This window comes from Armigeres subalbatus, chromosome 1, assembly GCF_024139115.2.
Source record: "Armigeres subalbatus isolate Guangzhou_Male chromosome 1, GZ_Asu_2, whole genome shotgun sequence".
NCBI classification, from domain to species: Eukaryota; Metazoa; Arthropoda; class Insecta; order Diptera; family Culicidae; genus Armigeres; species Armigeres subalbatus.
This window is the reverse complement of record NC_085139.1, coordinates 230480610-230501110: the sequence shown is the minus strand read 5'-3', so window position 1 is coordinate 230501110 and position 20501 is coordinate 230480610. Positions and strand designations below refer to the sequence as shown.

The window sequence follows — 20501 nt, the reverse complement described above, 5'->3', positions numbered from 1 at the left end:
TTTTGTTGCCTATTTACTATGATCTACAAATGAAATCACCTTTTGCTGTTGATATCTACGGTATTTGTTTCATGATTAAATGCACACCGCTAACAATTTAACTAATATGACAATTACCTTTTCTTAACATAGCTAGTTTAATTGTTCTTAACAATAACCACTTTTGTACGGGTCTATTGTGGAGAGAAGCCTTAGATGAAATCACTTATTTTTCACTTTTTTTTGTATATAACCGTACTTATAATTGATCAACCGTACTGATTGTTCTTCCCGTCCAATTTATTTTTTTACCATACTTCAAGAGAATCTAAAAGAAGAAACACACAATAGTTTTTATACACCATATATTTTTTATCAAAACTTTACGCTACTTAGTAAGAAACACAAGGCGCACACTACTATTATATTCATAGTCAGGAACTGGGTGATGCGAATAGAATCGACTTGGTTGTCAAACTGAAGCCAAAAATTTATATTTTGCCGGAGCCAAACATTGAAGATTGTGGTAATGTTCGTTTTGGATCTTATATTGGGAAGTATTGTTATTATTTGGGGAAAAATAAAAATAAACTAAGTTTAAGTTTTGTATTCCTTGTAACAAATATTTTCACATTATATTTCGAGTGGAAAACTAGTAGGAATGCAACTAAAAAGCACTCGTTATGAAATTTCCCGAGATAAGCCATCGTAAAGTCATGTAGAGTCTCGCGCAAGAGAAAGAGAAATTCGAAGAGCGGGAGATGATTGACAGCTAAGTAACTGCAAAATAATTTTGCTTATGGGAGAGATTTCAAAATATCCCTCTACTCGCTTGAGAGCAGAAAAGCGGCTCTATCCGCAGCACCCAGGTCAGGAACAGAAAGAGACCTAATTCCTTGCGGTGATTACCCTTATAAATTTTTGTTTGAATAATTCAACTCACGAAGTTTGGCAACCCGGTTTTAAGAGGTTGGCTGCCCTTCCGCGCAGGGAATCATCAGCTGACGTCGAGAGATAGGTTGCGTCCTGTCTCAAACCGCTGTAAGCAAATTATTCCAATGGAAAGGTAACAGGTGGTATTATCATAAGCGATTTGCTCTGCATTAAGACAGCTGTTGGTTTATTTATTTGATTTGGCTGCACTGTGTGAGAATATGCCACGAATGGTGCTATCGGGCACGAGAACCGAATATGTAGAGCTCTTGGACCTCTCTGGCAACACAACTTACGACGGCGACGTCGAAACCGAACCAACAAATCCTCCCGACCTGACACCCCACTCATTCGTTCGCAGACATCAAGTAAGAAAGCACCTCTTCTAATTAGATTAGTTTTTCCATGTGTCATTAAGGTGAAAGTAATAAATTACTAGTTATGTGAAATCGTCTATTTGCAATAAATTAATTAAACGAATATAAAATCCAGCGTAAAAATTATTGAATAGCTGTGCAAAGTTCTGTGTCGTATTAGAAGCAGTAGAAGATCTGTGCTGAAGCACTTGCTAACAATTTCTCCCTACCGAGTGCCTTGTGATAAGTTGTGGCTTAGACAACGACATAATTGCATGCCAAGAAATACCTGTGCGGATTCGGATTGAGGCCTGAGTAAAGGATTGATGCACCACAGGCAGCTCTCATCTGAAGGCATCGAAATTCCGTTGGATAATACCACGGAAAATAACCACAACGTAGGGGTAAGCGCCATCATATTTTTTGGTGCCGTCCCGTGACCAGTATAATAACCGGACCGCATGGTAAGCCGTCTACTGGGCGCTGCCATTTTTGATACCGGCTCGTTGGACGTTGATGTTGGTGCTGCTGATTAGTTCAACTACAAGGCTCGAATTATGGAGCGGAAGGTGAAAACCTGTCCAGTTCGATTTTGCGGTTATCACAGGTACCCTTTAGATCAGCGGTTCTCAACCTGGGGTACATGTACCCCTGGGGGTACATTCGCTGGCCTCTGGGGGTACCTCGGACAAAAATCCGTAATGGCGGACGTATTACAATTAAAATCAAAACACATTTATAAAGTTTTTATACTTGTGTAAATAATATGCAAGGCGATGAATAAATCGAAGTCAATTGAATCCTGCCTTCAACAACCGGAACAAAAGATCAAAAGGGCAAAACCTCGAATTAACAAATTTAAAAAAAAAACTGTTCAATGCAATCCAACTGATCGAAACAAAATGTTGAATAATATAAATATGTTAAGAATATGCTTCTGAACTAAAATCTAGAGTCTAAAGGTTCGGAAGCCTCCGTTTGGAAGGCATTAAGGCTTTTTTTTAATAGTTCGGTTGCCACGTTGCAAGAGGATTGAAAGCATCCTTCTTCCAAGTAGCTTGGAAGCATTCACAGATAAGAACATGTTGTGGTTTTAAATGTATTTTATGCACATTTTGGAGCATGCAAATAAGCATAACAATCAATCGATCTTACTGCTCTTTTAAATCGAAATAAATTGAAATTGTTCTTGCTTGTAAAATTATGTCAAACTTAATTGAATATCGAATGCAACACGTCGTTAAATTTTCAAAACTATTTGTTATGTTCTTCCAAGCAGCTCGGAAGCTTTATTTCAAGGGGTTCGGAAGCCTTCTTTCCAGAGTCTCGAAAGCCTTTTATCAAAAGGTTCAGAAGTCTCTTTTCAAGAGACTCGGAAGAATTCTTTCAAAAAGTTCGGAAGACTCTTTTTAAGACTCCCGGAAGCCTTTTTTCAAGTGGTTCGGAAAGCATTTATCAAGAGGCCGGGAAATCTCCTTTCAAGAGGCCGGGAAATCTCCTTTCCCAGGAGGCCCAGAAGCCTCCTTTCAAGAGGCCCGGAAGCCTCCTTTCAAGAGGCCCGGAAGCCTCCTTTCAAGAGGCCCGGAAGCCTCCTTTCAAGAGGCCCGGAAGCCTCCTTTCAAGAGGCTCCGAAGCCTCCTTGCAAGAGGCTCGAAGCCTCCTTTCAAGAGGCCCGGAAGCCTCCTTTCAAGAGGCCCGGAAGCCTCCTTTCAAGAGGCCCGGAAGCCTCCTTTCAAGAGGCCCGGAAGCCTCCTTTCAAGAGGCCCGGAAGCCTCCTTTCAAGAGGCCCGGAAGCCTCCTTTCAAGAGGCCCGGAAGCCTCCTTTCAAGAGGCTCCGAAGCCTCCTTTCCAGAGGCCCCGAAGCCTCCTTTCAAGTGGCCCGGAAGCCTCCTTTCAAGTGGCCCGGAAGCCTCCTTTCAAGTGGCCAGGAAGCCTCCTTTCAAGAGGCTCGGAAGCCTCCTTTCAAGAGGCCCGGAAGCCTCCTTTCAAGAGGCCCGGAAGCCTCCTTTCAAGAGGCCCGGAAGCCTCCTTTCAAGAGGCCAGGAAGCCTCCTTTCAAGAGGCCCGGAAGCCTCCTTTCAAGAGGCCCGGAAGCCTCCTTTCAAGAGGCACATAAGCCTCTTGTCAAGAGGCCTGGAAGCCTCCTTTCAAGAGGCCCGGAAGCCTCCTTTCAAGAGGCCCGGAAGCCTCCTTTCAAGAGGCCCGGAAGCCTCCTTTCAAGAGGCCCGGAAGCCTCCTTTCAAGAGGCCCTGAAGCCTCCTTTCAAGTGGCCCGGAAGCCTCCTTTCAAGAGGCCCGGAAGCCTCCTTTCAAGAGGCCCGGAAGCCTCCTTTCAAGAGGCCCGGAAGCCTCCTTTCAAGAGGCCCGGAAGCCTCCTTTCAAGAGGCCCGGAAGCCTCCTTTCAAGAGGCCCGGAAGCCTCCTTTCAAGAGGCCCGGAAGCCTCCTTTCAAGAGGTCCTGAAGCTTCCTTTCAAGAGGCCCGGAACACTCCTGTCAAGAGGCCCGAAGCCTCCTTTCAAGAGGCCCGGAAGCCTCCTTTCAAGAGGCCCAGAAGCCTCCTTTCAAGAGGCCCGGAAGCCTCCTTTCAAGAGGCCCTGGAAGCCTCCTTTCAAGAGGCCCGGAAGCCTCCTTTCAAGAGGCCAGAAGCCTCCTTTCAAGAGGCCCGGAAGCCTCCTTTCAAGAGGCCCGGAAGCCTCCTTTCAAGAGGCCCGGAAGCCTCCTTTCAAGAGGCCTGGAAGCCTCCTTTCAAGAGGCCCGGAAGCCTCCTTTCAAGAGGCCCGGAAGCGTCCTTTCAAGAGGCCCGGAAGCCTCCTTTCAAGAGGCCGGAAGCCTCCTTTCAAGAGGCCCGGAAGCCTCCTTTCAAGAGGCCCGGAAGCCTCCTTTCAAGAGGCCCTGAAGCCTCCTTTCAAGAGGCCCGGAAGCCTCCTTTCAAGAGGCCCGGAAGCCTCCTTTCAAGAGGCCCGGAAGCCTCCTTTCAAGAGGCCCGGAAGCCTCCTTTCAAGAGGCCCGGAAGCCTCCTTTCAAGAGGCCCGGAAGCCTCCTTTCAAGAGGCCCGGAAGCCTCCTTTCAAGAGGCCCGGAAGCCTCCTTTCAAGATGCCCAGAAGCCTCCTTTCAAGAGGCCCGGAAGCCTCCTTTCAAGAGGCCCGGAAGCCTCCTTTCAAGAGGCCCGGAAGCCTCCTTTCAAGAGGCCCGGAAGCCTCCTTTCAAGAGGCCCGGAAGCCTCCTTTCAAGAGGCCCGGAAGCCTCCTTTCAAGAGGCCCGGAAGCCTCCTTTCAAGAGGCCTCTTACAAGAGGCCCGGAAGCCTCCTTTCAAGAGGACTGGAAGCCTCTTTTAAGAGGTCCGAAGCCTCCTTTCAAGAGGCCAGGAAGCCTCCTTTCAAGAGGCCCGGAAGCCTCCTTTCAAGAGGCCCGGAAGCCTCCTTTCAAGAGGCCCGGAAGCCTCCTTTCAAGAGGCCCGGAAGCCTCCTTTCAAGAGGCGCCGAAGCCTCCTTTCAGGAGGCCCGGGAGCCTCCTTTCAAGAGGCCTGAAGCCTCCTTTCAAGAGGCCCGGAAGCCTCCTTTCAAGAGGCCCAGAAGCCTCCTTTCAAGAGGCCCGGAAGCCTCCTTTCAAGAGGCCCGGAAGCCTCCTTTCAAGAGGCCCGGAAGCCTCCTTTCAAGAGGCCCGGAAGCCTCCTTTCAAGAGGCCCGGAAGCCTCCTTTCAAGAGGCCCGGAAGCCTCCTTTCAAGAGGCCCGGAAGCCTCCTTTCAAGAGGCCCGGAAGCCTTCTTTCAAGAGGCCAGGAAGCCTCCTTTCAAGAGGCCCGGAAGCCTCCTTTCAAGAGGCCCGGAAGCCTCCTTTCAAGAGGCCCGGAAGCCTCCTTTCAAGAGGCCCGGAAGCCTCCTTTCAAGAGGCCCGGAAGCCTCCTTTCAAGAGGCCCGGAAGCCTCCTTTCAAGAGGCCCGGAAGCCTCCTTTCAAGAGGCCCGAAGCCTCCTTTCAAGAGGCCCGGAAGCCTCCTTTCAAGAGGCCCGGAAGCCTCCTTTCAAGAGGCCAAGCCTCCTTTCAAGAGGCCAGGCCTCCTTTCAAGAGGCCAGGAAGCCTCCTTTCAAGAGGCCCGGAAGCCTCCTTTCAAGAGGCCCGGAAGCCTCCTTTCAAGAGGCCCGGAAGCCTCCTTTCAAGAGGCCTGAAGCCTCCTTTCAAGAGGCCCGGAAGCCTCCTTTCAAGAGGCCCGGAAGCCTCCTTTCAAGAGGCCTGAAGCCTCCTTTCAAGAGGCCCGGAAGCCTCCTTTCAAGAGGCCTGGAAGCCTCCTTTCAAGAGGCCCGGAAGCCTTCTTTCAAGAGGCCCGGAAGCCTCCTTTCAAGAGGCCTGGAAGCCGCCTTTCAAGAGGCCAGGAAGCCTCCTTCAAGAGGCCCGGAAGCCTCCTTTCAAGAGGCCCGGAAGCCTCCTTTCAAGAGGCCCGGAAGCCTCCTTTCAAGAGGCCTGGAAGCCTCCTTTCAAGAGGCCCGGAAGCCTCCTTTCAAAAGACCTGGAAGCCTCCTTTCAAGAGGCCTGGAAGCCTCCTTTCAAGAGGCCCGGAAGCCTCCTTTCAAGAGGCCCGGAAGCCTCCTTTCAAGAGACCCAGAAGCCTCCTTTAAAAGACCCAGAAGCCTTCTTTCAAGAGGCCCAGATGCCTCTTTTCAAGATGCCCAGAAGCCTCCTTTCAAAAGACCTGGAAGCCTTTTTTCAAGAGGCCCGGAAGCCTCCTTTCAAGAGGCCTGGAAGCCTCTTTTCAAGAGGCCTGGAAGCCTACTTTCAAGAGGCCCGGAAGTCTTCTTTCAAGCGGCCCGGAAGCCTCCTTACAAGAGGCCCGGAAGCCTTCTTTCAAGATGCCAAAAAGCCTCCATTCAAGAGGCCCGGAAACTTCCTTTCAAGAGGCCATGAAGCCTTATTTCAAGACGCTTGGAAGCCTTCTTCCAAGAGGCCCGGAAACCTCCTTTCAAGAGGTCCGGAAGCCTCCTTTCAAGAGGCCCGGAAGCCTCCTTTCAAGAGGCCCGGAAGCCTCCTTTCAAGAGGCCCGGAAGCCTCCTTTCAAGAGGCCCGGAAGCCTCCTTTCAAGAGGCCCGGAAGACTCCTTTCAAGAGGCCCGGAAGCCTCCTTTCAAGAGGCCCGGAATTAGTGATGAACTCTAATTTTTGAAAAATCACTTTAATAAAGCTTAAAAAAAAAAAAAAAAGAGGCCCGGAAGCCTCCTTTCAAGAGGCCCGGAAGCCTCCTTTCAAGAGGCCCGGAAGCCTCCTTTCAAGAGGCCCGGAAGCCTCCTTTCAAGAGGCCCGGAAGCCTCCTTTCAAGAGGCCCGGAAGCCTCCTTTCAAGAGGCCCGGAAGCCTCCTTTCAAGAGGGCCTGAAGCCCCCTTTCAAGAGGCCCGGAAGCCTCCTTTCAAGAGGCCCCGAAGCCTCCTTTCAAGAGGCCCGGAAGCCTCCTTTCAAGAGGCCTGGAAGCCTCCTTTCAAGAGGCCCGGAAGCCTCCTTTCAAGAGGCCCGGAAGCCTCCTTTCAAGAGGCCTGAAGCCTCCTTTCAAGAGGCCCGGAAGCCTCCTTTCAAGAGGCCCGGAAGCCTCCTTTCAAGAGGCCCGGAAGCCTCCTTTCAAGAGGCCCGGAAGCCTCCTTTCAAGAGGCCCGGAAGCCTCCTTTCAAGAGGCCCGGAAGCCTCCTTTCAAGAGGCCCGGAAGCCTCCTTTCAAGAGGCCCGGAAGCCTCCTTTCAAGAGGCCCGGAAGCCTCCTTTCAAGAGGCCCGGAAGCCTCCCTTCAAGAGGCCCAGAAGCCTCCTTTCAAGAGGCCCGGAAGCCTCCTTTCAAGAGGCCCGGAAGCCTCCTTTCAAGAGGCCCGGTAGCCTCCTTTCAAGAGGCCTGGAAGCCTCCTTTCAAGAGGCCCGGAAGCCTCCTTTCAAGAGGCCCGGAAGCCTCCTTTCAAGAGGCCCGGAAGCCTCCTTTCAAGAGGCCCGGAAGCCTCCTTTCAAGAGGCCCGGAAGCCTCCTTTCAAGAGGCCCGGAAGCCTCCTTTCAAGAGGCCCGGAAGCCTCCTTTCAAGAGGCCAGGAAGCCTCCTTTCAAGAGGCCCGGAAGCCTCCTTTCAAGAGGCCCGGAAGCCTCCTTTCAAGAGGCCCGGAAGCCTCCTTTCAAGAGGCCAGGAAGCCTCCTTTCAAGAGGCCCGGAAGCCTCCTTTCAAGAGGCCCGGAAGCCTCCTTTCAAGAGGCCCGGAAGCCTCCTTTCAAGAGGCCCGGAAGCCTCCCTTCAAGAGGCCCGGAAGCCTCCTTTCAAGAGGCCAGGAAGCCTCCTTTCAAGAGGCCCGGAAGCATCCTTTTAAGAGGCCCGGAAGCCTCCTTCCAAGAGGCCCGGAAGCCTCCTTCCAAGAGGCCCGGAAGCCTCCTTTCAAGAGGCCCAGAAGCCTCCTTTCAAGAGGTCCGCAAGCCTCCTTTCAAGAGGCCAGGAAGCCTCCTTTCAAGAGGCCCGGAAGCCTCCTTTCAAGAGGCCCGGAAGCCTCCTTTCAAGAGGCCCGGAAGCCTCCTTTCAAGAGGCCCGGAAGCCTCCTTTCAAGAGGCCCGGAAGCCTCCTTTCAAGAGGCCCGGAAGCCTCCTTTCAAGAGGCCCGGAAGCCTCCTTTCAAGAGGCCCGGAAGCCTCCTTTCAAGAGGCCCGGAAGCCTCCTTTCAAGAGGCCCGGAAGCCTCCTTTCAAGAGGCCCGGAAGCCTCCTTTCAAGAGGCCCGGAAGCCTCCTTTCAAGAGGCCCGAAGCCTCCTTTCAAGAGGCCCGGAAGCCTCCTTTCAAGAGGCCCGGAAGCCTCCTTTCAAGAGGCCTGAAGCCTCCTTTCAAGAGGCCCGGAAGCCTCCTTTCAAGAGGCCCGGAAGCCTCCTTTCAAGAGGCCCGGAAGCCTCCTTTCAAGAGGCCTGAAGCCTCCTTTCAAGAGGCCCGGAAGCCTCCTTTCAAGAGGCCCGGAAGCCTCCTTTCAAGAGGCCCGGAAGCCTCCTTTCAAGAGGCCCGGAAGCCTCCTTTCAAGAGGCCCGGAAGCCTCCTTTCAAGAGGCCCGGAAGCCTCCTTTCAAGAGGCCCGGAAGCCTCCTTTCAAGAGGCCCGGAAGCCTCCTTTCAAGAGGCCCGGAAGCCTCCTTTCAATAAGGTGGGAAGTCCTTTTTTTTTAAAAGCCCAGAAGACTCGTTTTAAAAGCCTATTTCCATCTGACGACACGGAAACCTTTTTTCAAGAAGCTCGGAATTCTTCTTTCAAGATGCTTGGAAGGGTACTTTCAAGTTTCTCATATGCGTCCTTTCACATTCTAGGAAGCTTCCTTTCAAGTGGATCAAAAGCCGCCATTAAAGAGGCGCGGAAGCCAACTTTCAAGAGATTCGGAGACTCCTTTCAATAGGTTCGGAAGTCCTTTCAAAAGGCTCGGAAAACTTCCCTTCAAAGAGCTCGGAATTATTTTTTCAAGAGGCTTAGAAACCTACTTTAAGGAGGCTCAGAGGCGTGCTTTCAAGATGTTCAGAGAAAAGCCGCCTTTAAAGGGGCTCGGAACCCTCCCTTCAAGAGGCTCAAAAGCCTACTGTCTAACTATTCGGAAGCTTGGCGTATAAACTTAGATTGAATTGGAAAGTTTCACAGAATTAAGAAAATTTCAGCCTAACTTATGGAGAGCCATATAACCCGTTAGTTTTTAGGTCCATTTTTCATGGATTACGGAGTTACGGTTATTTTCATTTACAGAAAAAATAGGGGGTACCTCAATCAATGCAAAAGTTCGAAGGGGTACCTCCCAAGAAAAAGGTTGAGAACCGCTGGTATAGATCATCTTGTTCGCGCACTTCTGTATAGTGCCTCACAGCCAAACTTAATCTCGGATCGGATGGCGAAGACTCTACGATTGCGGAGGCAGAAGGTTAATGTAACAGTACAGGGTGCCGGTAAACTTTCGAGTTCAGTACGTGAATCAGTTTCCGTTCAGGTCCAGTCAAGAAAAGGAGACTTCTCGTGCGATATTAATAATAAGCTGAATAAGCTGACGGCCAATCTCCCCTCCCAAAACATTTTCATCGTTGGGTGGAAAATTCCGAAGGATTTGTTCTTCGCCAATCCTTCCTTTAACGAGGTAGCCAATGCTTTCGCTAGAAGATAGTCTGGAGCGATTCTGACGGAAGAATTGATTACTTTCGACAATTACTCTGTAGTAGAACGACGCTGCGAATCCATATACAAGACTACGATTTCTCGGAACACAAAGGGGAGATACATCGTGCGGTACCCTCGGAAGGAAGATAAGCTTGGCAGTTCCAAGGAAAGTGCTCGACGATGATTCCATTTTTTGGAGAAGCGCCTGGCAAGAAACCCGGAATTAAAAAAGGAATATCACGATTTCATGAGAGAGTATCTCTCCCTTGGCCACATGCGCTTGGTCGAAGCGGACGATGATGTAAGCTCTACAGCCTATTGCCTACCCCACCACCCGGTAATTAAGGAGTCAAGTACGACGACGAAGGTCCGTGTTGTATTCGACTGGCTTCTCCCTCAACGAAGCTCTTTGCGTGGGTCCGGTGGTACAGGACGAGCTCATCGATATTATTCTGCGGTTTCGAACATTCCCGGTCGCCCTTGTCGGCGATATTGCTAAGATGCATAGACAGATACTCATTCACCCTGACGATACCCCGCTGCAACGTGTTCTGTGGCGGTTTCCAGAACAGTCTTCTGTGCAAACCTACGAGTTACTCACCGTCACTTACGGTTTGGCTCCATCATCATTCTTGGTCACACGAACGCTCCAACAATTGGCAGCAGATGAAGGTGAAGCTTTCCCCAAAGGTGGCCTGGCTTTGAAAAAGGGGTTCTACGTTGACGATTTCATTGGTGGTGCGCAATCCGTCGAAAAAGCGATTCGTCTGCGCACGGAGCTTAGCACATTGCTGCAGAAAGGCTGATTTGAGCTGCGAAAATGGACATCAAATAGGTTGGATGTATTACGAGGACTTAGCCGTGAGCAAATTGGCACACAATCCGCTCTTCAATTCAATCCACATAAAACTACAAAGGCGCTAAGAATCAGCTGGGAACTTGAAGCTGGCATGCAACGATTCGATTCCCATATTCGAGACAACGATGAGCCTCCGACAAAGCGATCGATTCTCTTGGATATTTCCAAACTGTTCGACCCTCTCGGTCTAATACCTCCCGTAATTGTTAGAGCTAAAATAATAATGCAGGAGCTATGGCTGCTTCTTACGACTGGGATGATCCAGTTCCCGAACCTCTGGCATCAAAATGGGAAATCTATCACCAACAATTGTCAACATCCTCCCAGCATCGCGTTGACTGATATGCGTTACTTCCCTGCTCCGCGAATCAACTACATACCTTCGCAGATGCGTCCCAGGCAGCGTATGGTGCATGTCCTTACGTCCGCTGTGAAGACAGCCGTGGAAGAATCGGTGTTCAACTTCTAGCATCAAAGTCTCGTGTGGCACCATTGAAACGAATCACGATCGCAAGATTAGAGCTGTGTGCAGCAGTGGTTGCCGCACATTTACACGACCGCATCAAGAAAGCAATCAACGTCAGCATTGTCACTTCGTACTTCTGGTCGGACTCGGCAGTGACTCTCCAATGGCTTCGATCACCTCCAAATATCTGGCCAACTTTCGTGGCCAATCGTGTTTCCGTAATTCAACAGTTTACTCATGGCTGCCAGAGGAAGCACGTTCCAGGAGTGGAAAATCCTGCCGACCTGGTCTCACGCGGCATGTCTGTCAAGGAATTCATCGAAAGCGATTTATGGCGACACGGACCGAGTTGGTTGGTCCAACCACCGCAGCAATGGTCGGTCTCGATCCCCCTGGAGTTGCAGAAGAAGAATTAGAGATTAAAACTACAACAGCAGTCGTTCAAACATCAAGTTCCATCCATCCGATATTTCTCCGCTGGTCCTCCTATTACCGTCTGCTCCACGTCACCCCATACGTCTTGCGATTCGTCGCAAACACCCGTTCAAAATATCGTACGCATCCATCACAAGCAACCACGCCCGTCAGTAAGTCTTTGTCGACAATAGAAATTGCCAACGCCAAACCCATTCTCGTTCGATTAGCCCAAAACGATTGTTATGCTGCGGAAATAAAACAGTTAAAGAAGGAGACGGTCTTCTCGAAAAAGTCGAACATCCGCAACATGAGCCCATTTCTTGACCCAGAGGAAGTATTGCGGGTTGGAGGTCGTCTATGTTTTGCTCAAATGCCCTACCAATCAAAACACCTTGCTCTACTATCGTCGAAGCACCCTTTAACACGTCTCATCGCTGAATACTTTCATCGGAAACTACTTCATGGCAGCGGGCGCCAGTTGCTGACCGCGATCCGGGAGCAATTCTGGCCGCCACAGGGTCGAAAGTTAACCAAAACGTTGTTCGGAAATGTTTTCGCTGCATTCGCTCGAACCCAATACCTACCCAGCAGCAAATCGGACAGCTGCCTGCTCAACGTGTCATTCCGAGCCATCCTTTCCGCGTCACAGGCGTTGATTACGCTGGACCCCTCTATCTTTTTTTCCCAGTAGGGTGGGAATCTGCATCCAGACACCGGTGGGCTACCGGCGAACGGGGTTTAGCTATTGCCGACCCGCTAAAACCACCCTGTTCAGAGACCCTGAGTCTCCCCGGAACAGTCTTTTCGGCATTACTTCTGGGAGGGGTCCGTGCTACTACGCACGCCAACATACTAGCTACCCACTAGCTTCAAATCACAACTAGCTACCCGCTAGTTCCTCTACCTCATAACTAGCTACCCACTAGTTCCACTACTACTTAACTAACTACCCGCTGGTACCTCACCCTTGAGACTAGCTACCCACTAGTCGGCGCTATTCGACTGCTGCTCGGCGCGCCAATTGCGCTGCAAGATGCTGGCAATCTGAGTGGTAGCGGCCAAGACCGCGTTCCACTTAACAACCTCTTGACACATCCTCTGGATAAGATTATCCGGAGTAGTGTCCCTCCCGCACACCTCAAGCATTCCGCTCCTAACATCGACGAAACGAGGACATACGAATAGTACGTGCTCGGCAGTTTCGTCGACCCCTGGGCCCGGCAGACGGGAGAGTCCGTATGCCCAAACCTATGTAGGTACCACCTAAAGCAGCCATGGCCTGACAGGAACTGTGTCAGATGGAAGTGAACTTCCCCATGACCCCTATTAAACCATCTTGATACGCTAGGTATCAGCCGATGGGTCCACCTACCCTTCGAAGAGTTATCCCAGTCCCGTTGCCACCTGATAGTCGATGTGACTCTAATGGCTTTACGGGCTCCTCTGGTTCCGCGCATGTCGAAACTCTCCTCGTCTTCCCGTATGACTAGTCCAATGGGTAACATACACGCAATCACACAAGCGGCATCCCGTGATACCGTGCGGTAGGCACTTATCACTCTGAGACACGCTAGCCTGTGTACACTCTCCAGCTTCTGCAGGTTACGTTCGACGCTAAGCGCCGAGGCCCAAGCTGGACCGCCGTATCTGAGGATAGATACTGCGACCCCAGCTAATAACCTGCGTCTGCTGGAGCGCACTCCCGAGCTATTGGACATCATCCTGGATAATGCCGCAATAGCTGTCGAAGCTCTCCTGCAAGCGTAATCTACGTGACTGCCGAAGTTCAGTCTATCGTCGATCAGCACCCCGAGGAGCTTCACCTCCCACTTGGAAATGATCTCACAGTCGCCCACGCGAACCACTGCCTCCTGTACCGACTTACGGTTGTTAACAACAACCAACTCTGTTTTGTGATGAGCTAGCCCCAGCTGCCTTGAGCTCATCCATTCCTCTACCATAGCGATCGCGTGGGCCGCCGTGAGTTCTACTTCCTCAATCGACTCTCCGTAAACCTCCAGCGTTATGTCGTCGGCGAAGCCAACGATCTTAACACCTGGGGTGAACTTCAGTTTTAAAACACTATCGTACATAGTGTTCCATAGCACCGGGCCCAGGATAGATGCCTGAGGGACTCCTGCGGTGATAGAAGCACTACCCTCCCCTTCATCGGTCTCGTATAAGAGTACGCGATTCTGGAAATAGCTTTCCAAAATGTTGTACAGGCCCACCGGAATGCCCAACCGGAGTAACGAGAGCGCGATGGCATCCCAGCTTGCGCTGTTGAATGCGTTCTTGACGTCGAGCGTCACTATCGCACAGAATCGAGTTCCCCTCCGCTTGCGTTGTATCGCTACTTCCGCAGTTTTCACAACCGAGTTGATAGCATCCACCGTGGACCTACCCTTACGAAACCCAAACTGGTTGCTTGACAGGCCGTTCGTACCTTCGGTGTACGGGGTAAGCCTGTTGAGGATAATCCTCTCAAGCAACTTCCCTGTGGTGTCCAGTAGGCAGATTGGTCTGTACGCCGATGGGTCACCTGGTGGTTTCCCGGCTTCGGCAACAGCACCAGCTTCTGTCTCTTCCACCTATCGGGAAACTGCGCTCGTCCAGGCATCTCTGCATGGCTGTCCTGAACATGTCCGGGTTAGCCATGATCGCTGCCTTCAGAGCGAGGTTTGGAACTCCGTCGGGCCCCGGAGCTTTGTTCGTGTCAAGGGTTCGGGCCACCGCAAGCAACTCTTCGTTCGTCACCGCTGCCACTTCAGCCACTTCAGCACTCGCGTTCTGCGGTGCTGGGGTGGCCAAGGGCTTGTGGCATGGGACGGGAAGAGAACCTCGATAATGCGATTCAAACTTTCCGACGACCGTTCGGGAGGCGCCAGCCCCCCTCTGGTCTTCGCCATTACCATCCTGTAGGCATCGCCCCAAGGATTAGCATTGGCGTTCAGGCATAGGTTGTCAAAACACTTCCTCTTACTGTTGTTGATGGCCTTGTTAAGGGCCAACTTCGCAGCTTTGAACGTAAAGCGGCGTTCATCCCTCAACTGCTCAGAGCGAGCTCTCTGCATCCTTCGCCTAGCCCTAAGGCAGGTTGACCGAAGGTCTGCGATTGCCGCACTCCACCAGTATGCTGGAGGTCTACCGTTCCTCGGCGGTGCCCTCCTCTGCATACTGGCATCGCATGCACGTGACAAGACAGCTGTCAGTGCGTCCCCTGTAAGACTGTCGGTGTTACCCTCCAGTCCCAGCGCCGCGGTGAATACTTCGCTGTCGAAGCTTTGGGCCTTCCACCCACGGACTTGACGGGGATTTCTCAACCTCGACTGCTGCACACCACAGCTGATCACGTAGCGGATGGCTAGGTGGTCGCTGTGGGTGTAGCCTTCGTCGACCCTCCAGTTCAGTCCCCCGGCTAGGCCGGGGCTACAGAACGTAACGTCTATGAACGACTCCACCCGTTCCTACGGAACGTGCTGGTTGAGCCGTCATTGGCTAACACGACCTCCAAATTTGCTAGAGCCTCTAGCAAAGCTTGACCTCTCTGATTAGTGCAGCGGCTTCCCACTCCACCACCCAAGCATTGAAGTCCCCCGCTATGACAACCGGCTTCCGACCTACGAGGTCGGACGATAGCCTATCGACCATCCGGGTGAATTACTCTATTGGCCACCGTGGTGGGGCATAGCAGCTACAATAGAACACCTCGTTGATTTTAGCTATGGCGACACCTTCGACAGGTGTGTGTACGACCTCTTGGACCGGAAACCGGCCCGTTGTGCAGATCGCCGCCATCTTGGAGTCGTCCGCGACCCAGTTTCCATTATTGACAGGGACACGGTACGGTTCTGCAAGAATAGCGACGTCGGTCTCTGACTCAGAGACCGACTGCCACAGCAGCTGCTGGGCAGTAGCACAATGGATTCAGATTCAGCTGTGCTACTTGCACGGCGATTTCTTATTGCCACCACCGAAGGGACAAGTAGGTCCACCCATAACATGGTTACGGGCTTGCTTCCTACTAGCGCAGATAAGGCACCTTGGTGCTTTATCGCAGGCCTGCGCAAAATGTCCCTCCTCTCCACAACGACGACACAGGTTACTTCGGTCCGGCCCCTTGCACTCCCATGACTTGTGACCAGATTCGAAGCACCTAAAACACTTTTCGACTAAAGGTGGCTGGAATATGCTTACTGACCATTATTGACCATCCAACCTTCAGTTTCCCGACCGCCAGGACCTTTTTGGCATCCGCTACCGGTAACTTGAACCAAGCTACATGCGTGCCAAAGGGTTCACATCTAAGACGAATAGAAGACCGCTCGACTTCTATATCGCACTGTACCTTTAAAGACGAAATGAGGTCCTCTGCCTCGGTGACTTCGTCCAGCTGTTTACACCGGAGGGTCACCTCGGTGCCCAGAGACCTCACTTCCACTCCCTCACCCAGGACCTCCTGGGCCAACCTCTTATAGACGGTACCGCTCGCCTTTGCTCCACGCTTCAGCACCAAGATCAGTTCGCCTGCCTTGGTGCGTCTGACGCTTCGCACGTCCTCACCCAGTGTCGAAAGCTTTTCGGCACCTCGCATGGTCTTAAGAACGTCGGCGTACCTCTCTTTGTCGGTCTTGACCAACAAGGCTTCGCCTCTGTCCCTAAGTTTCCTTGCGGGGTGAGGACCCTCTTCCCTCCTCTTAGATCTGCTAACGAGCTGCCAGGGATTTTCGGTCCGCTGAACAGTCGTCGCAGGTTGGCTACCATCACCCTTGGGTTTAGTAGCCTGGGCCGCACCGTTGCCCTTCCCTCGTGGTTTCGCCTGATTGGGTGCCCTCTCTCGACGATCGGGCGCCCTATCGGACTCGACCGTACCGCTGTCCGTAACAGTAAGGCGCCGCTTAACGTTACCGGACCGACCCTCTGACTGCTGCCGGGCGCGTTTGGAGCGCGCCGCAGTCCCTCCCTCGCCGACACTCGGGGTGGTACCAATCACCTCTTGCGTCGAAACCTTCCCTCCAAGGAAGGAGAAGGGGTCTGCCTCCTTCTCGCTTCCAACCTCCCTCCTGGTGAGCGTGCCATGTTCGTACCAGAAGTTTCTGTTTCAGATCCTTGCTGATATTATTTCGACCACTCGTGAACTCGATGATCTCATCGAGCTGCTTGGCGACTAACCGGATACCGGTTAGAGGCTCGCCTGGTGTGTTGACTGCCTGAGCATCGCTCTGGCTGTCAACCCCTCCCGCTGGGGTAGTGCTAGTCCCGTGCAAACTAGCTACTGCCTCAACACCATTCTCCTCCCTAGTGGGAGGAGACCTCGCTAGACCCCTACTTGCGAAGGGGTCTCCCGTTGCGCCTACGGCGCCCCTACCTCTTGAAACTGGAGTACTTGACATAGCTCATGGGTCCCCCTTGCAGCTGCCATCGAATCCTACTGAAGTAGTCGCCTCTATGATCTCATGGTTGTCTATGCTTGCAAGCAAGCAGGGAGGCCATGCGTGATTTGACACTTTCGTGTTCAGAGCCAGATCGGCGTTAGTCAGGGAGTTCATCTGAGCCTACTTCTGTCTGGTCACCAGCCAGACAGTAGAATTGGACAGCGTGCCGCAAGGCCCGCTACGGTTTTATGGGACGGAAGGCAGCCTTGTCAATAGCCCACCCGCCGATTCGAGTCGGTTTCACCGGCTCTACTAAAAGAGTAGAATGACTCGGCTGTCAGCCCTCGCAATACACAATATAACAATATACAAAACACACAACCTTTAACACGCCTGCCATAACCGTAATTGAGACTTAAATGGCAGTCTAAGTCTCAATGCGCTACCGCGCTCCCTCGTTTGTAGTTCATTTAGCCGCCTAGCCCTTCAACTGCCGTTGATACGCCATCGTTTCCAGCGAGCACCGCGCGGAGGCGAACTACGCTGCCCGCCGGACCCCTCTATCTTCGTCCAATCCATAAGCGCGCCTCACCTGCTAAAGCATACCTGTGTGTTTTCGTATGTTTTTCGACCAAAGCCGTGCATCTTGAGCTAGTTGGCAACCTGACTACCCAAGCCTTTCTGTGTTGTCTCCGGCGCTTCATCTCACATCGCGGAAGACCAGCTCATATCCATTTTGACAATGGGAAAAAAATTGTAGGAGCAAAAAATGGTTTGGCTGAGCTTTTGCCAGATTTCATGACGAATCCACACATAATTGCATGCCAAGAAATACCTGTGCGGATTCGGATTGAGGCCTGAGTAAAGGATTGATGCACCACTGGCCGCTCTCATCTGAAGGGATCGAAATTCCGTTGGATAATACCACGAAAAAGAACCACAACGTAGGGGTAAGCGCCATCAACAGCTAATGATTCAATCGCCAGTGAGGCTGTCAGTTTTTATTTTAGTTTCTTTTTTTCTAGGTTGGGTGTGGGTATTAGGATCTCCCTGGCAGGCGTGATAAGTGACGAGGATGTTTGTGGAGGAGCCAATAAACTATAATTGAAACCAACAACGGTTATAGATAAAGAGACACAAACTATGATGACAAATACCATCCATTTCGTATAGCTACGTAGTCCTACGTCACTTTTGCGTACAACCCGATTGGGCTGCACCTTTGAGTTTTTTTTTCTGGTTCAACGAATAGATAACATTATCCAGAGTTTCCGACAAATGTTGCAGCAAGATAAGCTTTATTGAACATCTTCTTCTTATTGGCATTACATCCCCACCCTGGGACAGAGCCGCCTCGCAGCTTAGTGTTCATTAAGCACTTCCACAGTTATTCACTGCGAGGTTTCTAAGCCAGTTTACCATTTTTGCATTCGTATATCATAACACGATGATACTTTTATGCCCAGGGAAGTCGAAACAATTCCCAATCCGAAAAATGCCTAGACCGGCACCGGGAATCGAACCCAGCCACCCTCAGCATGGTCTTGCTTTGTAGCCGCGCGTCTTACCGCACGGCTAAGGAGGGCCTTTTATTGAGAGCTTTATTGAACTAGCTACAGCTTATCTACTTCTAATCAGATTTCATGGAAACAGTAACTCGCTTGTTATCTGTGCATTTATGTAGGTACATGCATGAATGTGGAGTCGGAAATCGCAATTTTTTTCAGTACCTTGAGTGCGCTACGTGACAGAGGTTCCATTTGGATTGCAACTGAGTTCGAGTTGTACTTAAGAAAGTTCAAAATAGTCATCTGCTGTTAACTCTATCAATACCTGAGGCCCAAGATTATCGATACTATGATGAATAATAAAAAAAGGTAATTGGTCGTCAGTATTATAAAAAAAATGATGATACTATTGAAATAGCAAGTATTGTTTTGAATTTAATACGAAACAATAGATACAGCTGTTGTTATACGTTTTATATATCACAAATCTGTGCAGTGTGCAAAGATCGTTTACCAATATTACACGTGTGATGTTATCGATGTTATTATGAACAACAATCATTGGCTTAATGCAATTATGCAATGCTTCGGGATTTTGTTAGCTAAGGAATGATTGAAGTACTGTGAAACACGTTTTTATTAATAAGAAGCTTGAAGTATTAAAAACACAATCAAGTTGGGCAATTCAAAAAACAAAATGGCGGTTGGCACGATTTGGAAAAAAAAACCGTCGCTGAGCAGGGCTGACAATAGTCATCGTCACAGCACGAAAAAAAGCAGTAGCGACAAGTTGTATTGTCGGCATAGCACCAACTTAGAATTCGGAAGTCGGGACTTCCGAACCGAACTTTATTCCGAAGTTTTATCTGTCAAACTAATTGATACGTTGTTTAGCGCATGCTTAGGGAAATCCAGCGAACCACTTCTGAAGTTGGGAAAGTTGCCTTTATCCGAAGAAAAATCCAACTTCGGTATAAAAAGCGTTCCAACTTTGTTCCGGATAGACAATAAGTGTGGACGGCTCGGCGTTTTGTTTTGGTAAATTTGCATGGCAACCATCGTCACTCAGGAAAAACTGGCCATTGGATTCCTCAATCTCCTTGAATTTAAGAAAATAGCTTGTTAACTCCTATTTCTCCAATGGCAGTTTTTTAATCATCGCGGCGACTAAGATGTTACATATTTTCGATTTATATTGATCTGGGATAGTTAGAATGTTGTAGTATTCTCCGCATATTGTATGTTTTTTGTTGTGGGAACTCAAGTTATCGTTTATCTCAAATTCATCGCTGTACAATGACACTGGCAAAATTATCTCTTTTCTATACTTTTCTTTAATACGTCTCCACACCGGATCACTTACAAAACTACTTACTTTTTCAGAATTTTCTAGCTTATGCGTATGTGCTATGGTATCTCTTAAAATATTTCCGATACTGAAAAATGCCTTCAGTTGAAATTGTACATCATTCATTATAGTACAATTTTGTTTTTCTTGCAAGTCACTTGCATTTGATTCTGAGCCGATTTTATCGGATTCGAAAGTGTTTTAAAAACTTATGGTCAGAATTGATAAAATCGAGCGGATTTTCTAATCTTCTTAAGTAGCCCCTAAGTTCAAACTCTACTTCAGGATTTTACGATAACGAAGGTAGAAGAATATTAATATAATTAAGAATATTATAAAACAGATTACTTCGACAATTCCTCCAGGCATTCTATCGGGAAATCCACCAAGAATTCTTTAGGTATGCAACCTATGCTTCTTTAGCAACTTCTTCGGAAATGTCTTCAGGTATTCCACCACAAACTTTCTTCAAGAATTGATCCAAAAATTCCATCATTAATTTCTCCACGAATCTCGTGGAATTCCTCCACGAACTCCACCAGCTCTGCAGAGAGTTCTCCAGTTATTTTTTTTCGTGCTATCTTCTGTAAAAATTTCTGGAAAATCTCATATAGAATTTCGCGAAAAATCTTTGAATTTCTTGTTTAAATTAAATAAAAACTTTCGTGAAAATTTCGAATACCTAGTTTTTTGTAAAATTTCATCGTATTCCGCCAGGAAACTAATACAGACATTACACCGAAAATGGAGAATTCCTATAGAAAGTAACGATGGAATTTTTGGAGGAATTCCCGTAATAAATTCTCGGGGAAAATCTTTCAATCCTTCTAGGAGGATTTTTTGAGGGAATTTTATACTCCCGAAGGAATTCTCGAAGGAACTCCCGGAGGATCTGCCGGTGGAGCTCCCGGAGGCAATCATGAAGGGATTCTCGAAGAAACTGTCGATGGAACCCCTGAAGAAATTTCCGAAAGAACTCGAGTTGGAATTTTTGAAAGATTTCCAGAAAAATTCCTTAAGAAAAAAAATCCTAAATGAATTCCTGAAAGAGAACCTGAATGAGTTCCCGGAGGTGGATCTCCCGACGGAATTTTCAGAAGAACACCAGGAGGAACTGCAAGTGAAATACCCAGAGGAACTGCCGGTGGAACTCCC

At 49.9% G+C, this 20501-nt stretch overlaps 2 protein-coding genes across 3 annotated transcripts in view; one reads left to right on the top strand and one right to left on the bottom strand.

Annotated features, from left to right (window-relative positions):
* Positions 1-20501, bottom strand: part of LOC134205856 (proton channel OtopLc) — a 171233-nt gene that overhangs the window by 129140 nt on the left and 21592 nt on the right. Inside the window, exon 1 of one of the 2 annotated variants that reach the window (XM_062681501.1) lies at positions 118-288. The exons of the other annotated variant lie outside the window; for it this stretch is intronic. The gene's annotated coding sequence lies outside the window, so the exon portion shown is untranslated. Of the gene's footprint in view, positions 1-117; positions 289-20501 lie in introns of those variants that run through there. 2 annotated transcript variants of the gene reach the window in all.
* LOC134205855 (uncharacterized) overlaps positions 18235-20501 on the top strand; it is a 29839-nt gene continuing 27572 nt past the window's right edge. The window contains exon 1 of the mRNA XM_062681498.1: positions 18235-18367. Within this exon, the coding sequence (XP_062537482.1) occupies positions 18348-18367 (20 nt within the window). The 5' untranslated portion in view covers positions 18235-18347. The remainder of the gene's footprint in view (positions 18368-20501) is intronic.